The sequence below is a fragment of the Contarinia nasturtii genome, unplaced genomic scaffold (assembly GCF_009176525.2).
Source record: "Contarinia nasturtii isolate CC-2019 unplaced genomic scaffold, AAFC_CNas_1.1 Cnas_scaffold_630, whole genome shotgun sequence".
NCBI classification, from domain to species: Eukaryota; Metazoa; Arthropoda; class Insecta; order Diptera; family Cecidomyiidae; genus Contarinia; species Contarinia nasturtii.
In genome coordinates this window covers 3,079,855-3,090,535 of record NW_022197981.1, presented here as the reverse complement: position 1 = coordinate 3,090,535, position 10,681 = coordinate 3,079,855, and the positions used below count along the sequence as shown (strand labels likewise).

The following is a 10,681-nucleotide window of genomic DNA, read 5'->3' as shown; positions in this document are numbered from 1 at the left end:
ATTTGAAACTATCGCATTCTTTTCCAGCGTTAAGCGTCGTAATACTCTAAATATATTGATAAGATTATGGTAAATAAACTCTCGATTCTTATTCTTGTGTGCACATATAGCTGGTGGCGCTTAGACGTTTTTTTCCCAGTTTTTTTTTTGTTTATTCACATCCGATTGTTTGCGTAAAAAATTCTCTTATCTATCTGTATTTGCACGTGCTTCGATGCTAAAGAATGCGGTGCCGTTGAAGTTTTAAAGTCAACATTGAATACGATGTAGTAATTGTTATATGTGGTAGGGCAATTGTATCGAGAGAAAAAATGTATGGAGAAAATTGCTAATATTCACCAATTTTACCGGAAACCAGATAATTAAGTGAATATATTTGGAAATTTGTATTTTTACATCGGTTCTTTCAATCGTAGGCTTTACGTAGAGCAATCTTTTATAAATAATTCTATTTAAAAATCGCCATAAATTTGTCAACATCGAAAAGGGAAGTGATATATGTATCAATTTAATTAGTGATTTCGAAACCAATTCTGTTTAATGAAAGAAAATCTTTAATTAGTTTTTTTGCCATTTGAATTAATTGATTGGTCTTGGTGGAAACTTATTAACGACAAATTCTTCTGCAACAAATCGATTTTTTTCGCAAATTTATATTGCTTTGTTGATCAAACTGTATTCCTATTTCCATTTCCATTGAGATGCTATAAATATACGTCTTCTTGACCATTTTTGACATATTTCAACAGTCGCAACAATTGAAATTTATAACTAGAAATATGACAACTCTACAATCAGTGCTGTTTTTATTTTATCTGGCTTCGGCTTTGACAATCGAAGTAACGACTGCTACAGAAATTCCACCGTATGCCTGTGGCCAATGGGTTTGTGACAATATTTGTGAACCTTATAAATTTCGTGAACCTCCATGTTGGTTCAGTTTTTGTAAATGGTGTTGTTCAGCGTCGTTGATGACTTCTACCACCACATCAACAGGATCACCATCAGGTTCACCGTCAACGGGTTCACCGTCCACAGGTTCACCATCAGGTACTTCAACAGATACACCACCAACTTCTCGTGCGACTTATTTCTATGTTCATGGATAAATATTCAAATAAATTACAGAAAAATTATCATATAAAAAATGAAAATCTTTATAGAATCTGAAATAAATCATATGCCAATTCCAAAACGAGATTTCATTTTTAAAAGACAGGATTTTTTGAAAAGAACTCACTGCCAACGATCAGCATTTATATACACAGAGACTAAAAGATTCTGAAACATTTCAATTCAACTTTTTTTTTTTTAATTTTGGTATTTCTTCTTGCTAACCGGCGATTAAATATGTCATTAACTATTTCTACTTCATTTTCAACTAACAATTTTATTTTTTTACTAACCGGTTTCATTACCATCCTTAATAAAATGCACAATGTGATTAAAACCCTTTCTCTTGCATAAGTGTTTTTTTCTCTGGTTGTCAATTGTATCAATACATCCAGCCGTACTTTAGAAGAAGAAGAAGAATCCAACGAGAAGAATTCGATCTACTAATCAACTAACACGCAAGTCATATTAGTATGCGTGTGGTCTTTTGAGCGCAAATAACGAAAGAAAGTATAGAGATACTTCCATATCACACGCAGCCACCTGTTTATATTGGATCGGTTCGATGCATAAGAACGAGATAGCTGTCAATGTTGCAAATTGTCATGTCATTGTTGATGATTTCACCGTTAAACATGGGAAAAATGTTCAAATTGTATCAAAAACCACAGAAATACATAACTTCGTCTGATATGCTAAATTTCATTTTCTCTGTGTGGCGATGCATTTCAAATGATTGCATATCATTTCAGATGAGAATTTTAAATGAAGTTGCCGTTCGTTGCTTTGGCTCTTTATTGTATTCAATATTCGTATTTCATATTTTAATGACGTCACTGATATTGTGTGCTATGTTGGAAATGTGAAAACCATTACATCTCTGTTTTTATCATGTTGACTTTCCAGTTCATATCAATTTAAATTCATTGGTATAATCATAAGCAAGTATGTATCTCATCTCTGGTAATATGACTGACAAAGATAACAAACAAACGAGTTTCAATTTATGCCAATTGAATTGCGAATCGAAAGACAGAGATAAAACGTGGTTTGTTCATTTCATTTTGGAAATCGGTCGTGTACATACATTGAAATAAGCGACAATCTAAAACGTTCACTGTCAAATTACAGTTTGTTTATCAAATCACCAAAAAAACATTCCATTTCTTATCGATATGACGGCGAGCATCGATTGAAGTGTTGACTCTGGAATTCTAATACTTATATTATTATTTTTTTCTTCGTTTTTCTCACATTGTGTTTACAAAGATTAAAATAAAATGGCCAGTCGATTCAAACATTTATTTAACAAATATCCATTTATATCGAATAGTGTGATTTATGGTTCTCTCTATATGACAGCCGAATGTTCACAACAAATCGTTACGAAAAAATTTCTAGTCAGTTTTGAAATTCAAATTCAGTGTGTATTTTGTGTATTTAAACGATTTATTATTCATTTCAAATTGAATTAGACTCAACCACCGGAAAATTTGGACGGCGGTGCACTCGTTCGATATGGCATTATGGGAACATGTCTGTACAGTCCAATGCTGTATACATGGTTAGTTGTATTTGATGTATGTTTAAAAAATCATATCATTTATAATATTAGCTAATTTGCACGCAATTTCTACTTCTTTTTCTCCTTCGAAACGTGTTACCGTGATACGAAGGTATAAGTGGCTTGATGGAACATTTCCAGGGACAACTAAACGAATTATTATAAAAAAACTATTTTTGGATCAATTTTTGATGACACCACAATTGCTTGTTGTTTTTTATACGGGTACGGTTGTCAATGCTTTAAATTAATCGCATAATTGGAATGTGATTTCGCCTTTAATTTTACTTCTACATTAAGGAATGGCGTTGATGGAAAGAGCTGAAGATCCACTAGCCGAGCTTAAAGAGAAATTTGTGCCGACATTTGCGCGATCGTGCCTGTTTTGGTTACCCGCGCAAACAATCAACTTTTATTGCATACCACCACATTTACGTATTGTTTACATTGGCACCTGTTCGCTCATATGGGCCAACATTTTGTGTTGGGTGAAACGGCAAAACAACATTCCAAACGATGCGTCGGAACAACATTGAAAATAACATCACACAATAAAATGATTAATTTCATTTTTTTTAAAGAAGAAGAACAAGAGCGTATAGAAAAAATTGTTGTAAAAAAATTAAATACATTTATTACATTTTACAGAATTTTCTAATTAAAAAAAAAATCTTTTTTCACAAATTCACGACAATTTTTGTCAAAATCTTAAATCTAGCACATTATTAATTTATCTCTTCCAGCTTATTCATGTGGTGAAATCGAAAGGTTTGAATTCATTCCGAAAACATTTAACGTATTCAATTTCTGTTTCCTTGGACACTAAGCAATCACGCCAATTCGTTTTATCGTCGCCACTCTCCTCGGCCAATAGGACTGCTTCACGTCCAAAATTGATGGGAAACTGTTTCATTTGTCGACACAGCATTGTTGTTTCGTCGGGTAATTCGGCCACAAAATATGCGCCACGATCCGGCAGTTGTGTTGGAGCAGTTAATTTTGGTATCGTCTCTAATGTTAAATTATATTCTTCGGCTTTGTCTTCAAACGAATTTTTAATTTTCCATGCAATCGACTTGTCAACGGAACAAACATTTATGTGTAAATGTCCACTTTTATAGTTGCGCTCAAAAAATACCACTTCTTGATTTTTGCCTGCAAAAAAGAGATGGACAAAAAACAAACAAACGTTTTAAATACTTTTTCATCGAATACTGCAAAAGTCGAATGTTTATACGTACTGGCAAAGAATTTCCGTAGGGCCGTTTTGAATTTATCCAATTCATTCCAGTCATCTTCGGAAAGTAATGCAACGCTTTGTATGTGTGTAACGGATAGTATGAGAATGTGATATTGATTTATTGGACCTTTTGCAAGTGCCAAATAGAAACTGTCACCAATTGTAACAACCAAATGCTTTTCGACCGATGGCGATGACAAACAGAACCAGCATTTTTCTAAAATGAAAACAAAATAGTTGAATATGTATTCAGAAAAAGAGGCCCGACATTGATCATTTATTTACCTTGATCGAAGTTCGGTTGACGTGGTCGTTTCTGTTGATGATCATGTTGATTATATCGTTGACGTTTACGTTGATGGTCATCGGTGTTATTAAAATCGTAAAAGTATTGATTGCCCTGTGCCGAACCTTCAGTTTTGACACCTTCAATTGTGAATTTCATTGAATCATATGGGCATGGAATTTCATTTGTTGTTTTTTGAATTAAATCCGTCACACGCATTTTATCAACAGCTGTCACATTCAATGCATAGATAAATTTACTTTTCGATGGATTTCCCACGCTGGCCAGCGCAATGAATCTTGTCGATAAACTAAACTGATTATTTGGCCGTGCTACATTTCTGCAATAAAATTTCAAATTTTAAATATCATTTTTTTTTTCATAATCGGTGTCTGTTTGTTCCTTACCGGTATGGTGCCGGTTCAAAGTATGCATCATTCAGACCGCAAAAATGATATCTCGGTTTGATTTCCGACGATAGCCATGCCAATAGTTCGGAAGTATTTGATTGATCTTTTTGTGGACCATTTGGCCACTGTGACGAAATCAAAATGTCTATGCCACGATAATCACCAGATGTATTATTGCTGGCCAAACATGCATTCGCAACGGATTTTACATCCTCAATTTTGAAATTGGAAATTGAATTTGGGTCAGCATCTTTGGACTCTATTCCGCTTACATACGCAATTTTTAAACCGGTTGATACTGTGTACAGACCACGTCGGCCAAGATAGGTAAGATTCGGACAAATTTCACCATCATTTAAATCCTCATAATATTTTGAATGGTCCGATGTATTTGGTCCAAGAACATATGTGGGAACCGTAACTATGCGAGAAAGAAGTAATTCGAATTTCAATTTTAATCATACCAAAAAAATATAGAGAAGAAAAAGGTCTAACTTTTAAGGTTGCCATTTTTGTATGCTTCCAATTTGCTATTGTCCGATCCGAAGAAATCCCCAACACACAACAACAAATCAAATGGACCCGATTTTTGGTTGATGTTTTGGATTTTATTGAATAGCACTTTGAAATTGCCTCGTACGTCACCGCAAACCAAACTTTATGTCGAAAAAGAAAGCAAGAACATGTATTTTCATTAGATTTTATCTTTGTTCTCTATTATTTTTTTAATCAGAAGAAATTGAATAAAAATGAGACCAGATTGATTTAACCGGCGAAGACTCTGAACGAATGTATTCGTTGAAATTTGATTTATTTTCCTCACCAAAGAATTTAAATATTAATTACTTGAAAATGAATGCACTCTATAAAGCATATTTACCAACAATATCGAATTAGAATTGCATTTTCTACTTACATTTTATGTTTTCCGTCCATTTTTTCCCGATGTATACAAAATCTCGCACAGCGTGTTGTTTTGTATTTCTATTCGTATGTGCGACGTTTGATTTTGACAGATGAATTGAGCTCAAATGCAGAGCAACATACTCGCAACGCCATCTCTTGCCATAATATTGAATCGATGATGTTTTGGTTCGGTTCATCGACAAATTTAAAACACAACACAGCTTTGCGTACAATAAAAGTTTCTATTCTCTTTATTATCGTTATTTATGTAAATAAATTTAAATTTCAAAAGTAAAGAGTAAAGTACATAATTAAATTTATTCTAAAAAAAAATCTATATTTGTGACTAAAACTATTTCTTGATCATTTTGATTGCACAAAACGAACTGACATGAAAACATGTTTGAAAGTGTGTCATATATAAAACTTGGCTACTTTCGTTTACTAACAGCAATCGGCACCGGTGAAGTTGACTTTGAAAAAAACGTTTCGTTTTATGTTCACGCTTAAAATGGGCTGTGCATTGGCAGGTACTTTTTCTTCATCCATTTCAATGAATGAATTATTAACCAGAACATGCGGCCATTCTGCTGTTGTAGTTGACACAGCATCATCGATTGTCGTTTGATTTACGGTTGAGCTATCGATTGAAGTCGATTCAGTTGTAGTTTGATTTTTATCTGCTGTTTCGATGGCTGTCGGCCACAGGGTGGTAGTTAATATTTCTAAAAGACTGGCAGTTGTTGTTCCTATCTGTACACCAGGTTCGTTTGAATTGAATGTGCTCTCATTTTCGATCGGCGTTCTTTCATCTGAATTTTGAGTTGCTCCAAATGTGTCTATTGGCTGCGTTTCTGTGTTTATCTCTTTGCTTTTGGGTGATGTTGAGATTAGTGGACTCTCTGTAATATTTGGAAAAATTGTAGCATCGATCAAGTCACTTTTTTGCGAAGTTGTGATTGGATTTCCTGCAAATTGATTTGGATCAGTCGAAGATGAGCTCTGTTCATTTGGCGGTACTGTGATCGGAGGTGATTCGCTTTCAGTTGGAATGGAACTTCCACCACTTCTAGTATTTATTGATCCAACGTTTGGTTCTGAACTCAATGCATCTTCGGTTGTACTTGGTATGGTTGCGTCTGTTGGTACACTCGTTTCAGATGTTTGCAATTGATTCAAATCTGTGCTTTGCGTTGGATTCGGTGTTGTACTCAATATTGTTGTCATTTCGCTTGAATCATACGTTGATTTCATTTCAGTATCGACAGTTGTACTTTCATTAAGTATTGATTTACTTTCGATTTCAGTTGTGCCATTTAAATTCTGTTGATTCATTTCAGTTGTTGTTGAATCAATGTCAGATTCAAGCGTTGTTAAATCATTTGGGCTCGTCGTTTGGTCGGCACCAAAAAAAGCAGTCGTTGGTGTGTCTTGACTTTCACTTGAAATTAACAATGAATGACTCTCAAGACTTGTCTTATTCGTACCAAAATCCATATTTGGTGCTAAAGTTGATATTGCTATGCTTGGTTTAAAGGTGGTGGTGACATCTGAAGAAGATTTTGTTACGCTTTCGGAATATATTTCTGTTCCACTGGTTGATGAAGAGCTCGTCATTTGTATATTTTCCGTACTATTTGTTATGCTTTTGGATGCATTTGAAATGTTTCCAGATGAAATAGAGTGTTCGGTACTGTTTGATGGTGAATTTGAAACAGTAGTTGAGGTGCTTTCATTCGCTTCCGTCGGTGCGTCGCTTCCATCGGATGATTGCGCTACTTCTGTTGATAAAGTCGAAATCGTACTCTGTTCAGTCATCGTGATAGATTGCGATGAGTCATCGGTGCTGAGAATTGTAGGTGAAATTGTTGGCTCGGTCGTGGAAAAAATTGTATTCAATGTCGATGTATTATTTGTATCAAGATCGGATATTACATTTTCGTTTGTTGTTGATTCTAACAAAGACTGGTTGGTACCCTCAGTACTGTCACTTTCGATAATTTTTTGGATTGAACCAACATTGGATTGAAAATCATCATTTTCAATAGTTGTTGAAAAAGGTTGTGATGTTGTCATTTCAGGCATTTCTGTTGTCAAATTTTTACTGGTTTCAGTAGTAGATGTACTCATGTGCTCCGTTAACTGTGTTGTTTCTTCAGTCGAAATGGAGATATTTGAATCGATTGTAGTGCTCGTTGATTCAGTTGTAGTTGTGACATTTTCCGACGATTCCGTTTCATTTGAAATGGATGTGAACTCATTTGGAATGGTTGTTTGTACAAATGTTGTGGTTGTCATCATTGTCGTCGTCGTTCTCAATGGTTCACTTTTATCAGTGGATGTTGTAGTCAAAAAATCATCATTGGTATTTTGAACTGAACCAACATTTGGAACATAGTCATCGGAGTCTGGTTCTGTGCTTATCTCCTTTATTGCTGCCAAGACATCCATCGATTCTGTCACTTTAGCACTGTTTTCAGTTGAAACGATTTCGATGCCTGATGCTACATTATCATTCGTGGTTGATTCCAACAAAGTTTCGGTGGTAGACGCAACGGTGCTACTTTCGATATCATTTGATCCAACGGTTGATTCATTCGTTACTTGAGCAAATGATGATGTTTTTTCACCTACTGATGTGATTGTTGTGCTAGCCGGAGCTAATGTCGTTTTTCTTTTGCGTTCTCGCAGAGAACTTTCAGCACTGAGTAATTCCATTTTTTCATCATCATCATCATAATCGTGGGTTGATGAAAAAAGAGAAGTTGCAGTTGATGTTTCAATTTGTGATTCGTTCGAAGCTGTATTCACATTTGGTTTGGGTGTTGTAACTGTGTTGAGGATTTGCTCGGGCGTCGATGAAATAATATCAATTTTGGTCGATTGCTCGGTTGTTATGATATTCGGTTCGTTCGTTGCATTCATACATTGTACAATCGATTCATTATCTGTGTTGTTCAGCTTGCCGCATTTTTGTGTCCGATAATAATCAAATAAATTTAAAATTTCAACGATTGACATCATATCGCATGTGACTTCTGCATAGGGTTTGCATTCTTCAAGCTTACAATCGTAATAAAAGCCATCTGAACACTTGAATCGGGATTGATAAAATCGTCCATTAGTCTTTGTACTGCATGTATAATATTTCGAACAATCGGTCGGCACACTGCGAGATGGTTTTAATGATATGGAACAAATTAGATCAAAAAAAATCAATTTTTCATTCAAAAATATAAAAATGTTCATCAACTTACCGAAACTTCCCGGGCTTTGTGCATGGCGGGAATATTCCTCTTTCGTCCGGATCAATGTCACTTTCATTCAAAATCTGAATTTCATTAAAAAAAATACATTATAGTATTAATGTTAGATAAAAACCAATTGAATGTTTTCAATGGCTGATTCAACAAGTCAAATGGCTAATCAAAAAACTACCTCAGTTGGTGGGGTTTTAAATGAGTATGAGCATCTTCTGATTGCCGGCGAGTACAGCGACGTTCCTGGACATTGCATTATTGTTGAAATCAATTCCTCTTTACCATCGGCACTGTTGCATGTGTAGAAGCATGAGCAATTTTGCTCGAGAGCAAAGCGTCCTATCAATAAAATCATTTTTCTTACAAATTGGTTATAAACTTATTCAATCTAATTAAAAATGGTTTTTAAAGCATTTAAATTTAAAATACAAAATCCAGCATTACCAGAATTTATGCATGTTGGCATTTGTGTCACATTGCAGGGAAATTTGTTAATCGCTTCACATTTTAAAGTGTTCGTATCAAATCTCTGTACAAAAAAAAAAAAAAAAAAAACAGGAAAAACCAAGTATTGTTTTTTTTTCTTTTAGAAAATGATAAAAGCCATTTAAAAATAATTAGGTTACTGAATTGTCTCGACAGTTGGCTAAGACGACGAAATCCGTGTCGCATATTACGTAAAATTTCTCATTGTCCGGATAAGGTTTCACTCCAATGAAATTGTTGACACATTGTTTGCTCTGCAGACGAAATGGTATATTGATAAATATAATTTCAAATTATGGGAGAAAAAAAAGGCGAATACAAACTTGATCAATAAACATTGCTTCTCCGCCCCCCAGAAGGGCCGAACAATTTTTGGTCACCGGATTTAAGTATTCATCTTTATTACATGGATTCTGAAAAGAAAATCGAACACACAGTAGAAAAATGCCAATCACAACGAATTGATAATTTGTCACGTGTTTATCGCAATTGATTTGTTTTCGAGCATTAAAATGTAACTGGGTATTCATTCTGTTACATTATTCAATTATTGGTTATAATTACAAATCAAAAATATTGAATGGCCTTGTTTATTATAAATTATGAAATATGGTTTAGTCTACGTTTTTTCATCTTCTCTCGAATAAAATAACAAAATCTAAACCAGCTCTCATTTTCGAGAGCTCACGTGTCATGAACATACAAATAATTAGATTTAACAGATGGTATTCACTCTTTTCTTTTTATTTTCTTTTTTTTATGTCGTTTCTTTTATGCGAAATGAATCGGTGACGAAATGAAAAAATTCAAAATTTTAATACTATTAAAATGGACTGTATTTGGAATTCGAAGACAGAATTGAATAACACAAAAAAAAAATTGAAATTTTTTTCTATGTCTTTCGATAAACAATAATAATAAGAAAAATGTATGCTAATCGTTGTTTCTTCAATCACGTGTTCGAACCAATCATTTACTCCTCTTACCGTTTTGGCATCGATAGCTTTCGATTCGGCAATTTTAACCACAACTAGCAAAGACAGAATGATCTTTATATGGCACCACATTTTATTCGAATTCACTTATACGCGCAACTACTGAGACACACACCAAGAGTTATAGTAATTGAAAAATGGTTCAGCAGAGATGTGACACAAAATTAACTTGTTGATTTGAGCACTAAGTTTCATCAATTGAAATGTATATTCTCATATGCATCGATTTATATATGCAAATTTGTCGTTAAAAAATAATAAGCTCAACCCATTACTTCGAATTAAATGAAGAAAGAACCCGTAATAATAACAACGATACGAATTAAAATAATGTTGCAAGAAAAATTAAACCAAAATATAACATTAAAGAATCAATTTTACAAACAAAAAACAATATATACACGATATTTAAAGAAGTTCG

At 34.0% G+C, this 10,681-nt stretch overlaps 3 protein-coding genes across 3 annotated transcripts; 1 reads left to right on the top strand and 2 right to left on the bottom strand.

Moving 5' to 3' along the window:
* The first annotated feature begins 2,168 nt into the window (after positions 1-2,168).
* On the top strand, positions 2,169-3,295 carry LOC116340063 (mpv17-like protein). Its single transcript, XM_031766244.1, has 4 exons — positions 2,169-2,513; positions 2,589-2,677; positions 2,790-2,902; positions 2,978-3,295. The coding sequence occupies exons 1-4, from the start codon at positions 2,394-2,396 to the stop codon at positions 3,211-3,213; spliced, it is 558 nt and encodes a 185-aa protein (XP_031622104.1). The 5' UTR covers positions 2,169-2,393; the 3' UTR covers positions 3,214-3,295.
* Positions 3,286-5,622, bottom strand: LOC116340062 (CWF19-like protein 1 homolog). The gene is made up of 6 exons (XM_031766243.1): positions 5,530-5,622; positions 5,109-5,269; positions 4,611-5,034; positions 4,203-4,543; positions 3,919-4,134; positions 3,286-3,832 (listed from the first exon to the last, which is right to left on the bottom strand). Exons 1-6 carry the CDS (start codon positions 5,547-5,549, stop codon positions 3,426-3,428), a joined length of 1,569 nt encoding a protein of 522 aa, XP_031622103.1. The 5' UTR covers positions 5,550-5,622; the 3' UTR covers positions 3,286-3,425.
* A 242-nt stretch (positions 5,623-5,864) lies between these two features.
* LOC116340117 (flocculation protein FLO11-like) lies at positions 5,865-10,439 on the bottom strand. The gene is made up of 7 exons (XM_031766355.1): positions 10,252-10,439; positions 9,589-9,678; positions 9,406-9,519; positions 9,224-9,308; positions 8,958-9,118; positions 8,777-8,850; positions 5,865-8,688 (listed from the first exon to the last, which is right to left on the bottom strand). Exons 1-7 carry the CDS (start codon positions 10,330-10,332, stop codon positions 5,964-5,966), a joined length of 3,330 nt encoding a protein of 1,109 aa, XP_031622215.1. The 5' UTR covers positions 10,333-10,439; the 3' UTR covers positions 5,865-5,963.
* Positions 10,440-10,681: the final 242 nt, after the last annotated feature.

Excerpts from the sequence above, each read along its gene's own strand:
- LOC116340063 (XM_031766244.1), top strand. The coding sequence starts at position 2,394 with ATGGCCAGTCGATTCAAACATTTATTTAACAAATATCCATTTATATCG. Across the intron at positions 2,514-2,588 it reads TCGTTACGAAAAAATTTCTA|ACTCAACCACCGGAAAATTT; the intron begins GTCAGTTTTGAA and ends AAATTGAATTAG. Across the intron at positions 2,903-2,977 it reads GCTTGTTGTTTTTTATACGG|GAATGGCGTTGATGGAAAGA; the intron begins GTACGGTTGTCA and ends TTCTACATTAAG.
- LOC116340062 (XM_031766243.1), bottom strand. The coding sequence starts at position 5,549 with ATGGACGGAAAACATAAAAT. Across the intron at positions 4,544-4,610 it reads TTTGAACCGGCACCATACCG|AAATGTAGCACGGCCAAATA; the intron begins GTAAGGAACAAA and ends ATTTTATTGCAG. Across the intron at positions 4,135-4,202 it reads TCAACCGAACTTCGATCAAG|AAAAATGCTGGTTCTGTTTG; the intron begins GTAAATAAATGA and ends TTTTCATTTTAG.
- LOC116340117 (XM_031766355.1), bottom strand. The coding sequence starts at position 10,332 with ATGTGGTGCCATATAAAGATCATTCTGTCTTTGCTAGTTGTGGTTAAA. Across the intron at positions 9,679-10,251 it reads AAGCTATCGATGCCAAAACG|AATCCATGTAATAAAGATGA; the intron begins GTAAGAGGAGTA and ends TTTTCTTTTCAG. Across the intron at positions 8,851-8,957 it reads TTAAAACCCCACCAACTGAG|ATTTTGAATGAAAGTGACAT; the intron begins GTAGTTTTTTGA and ends AATGAAATTCAG.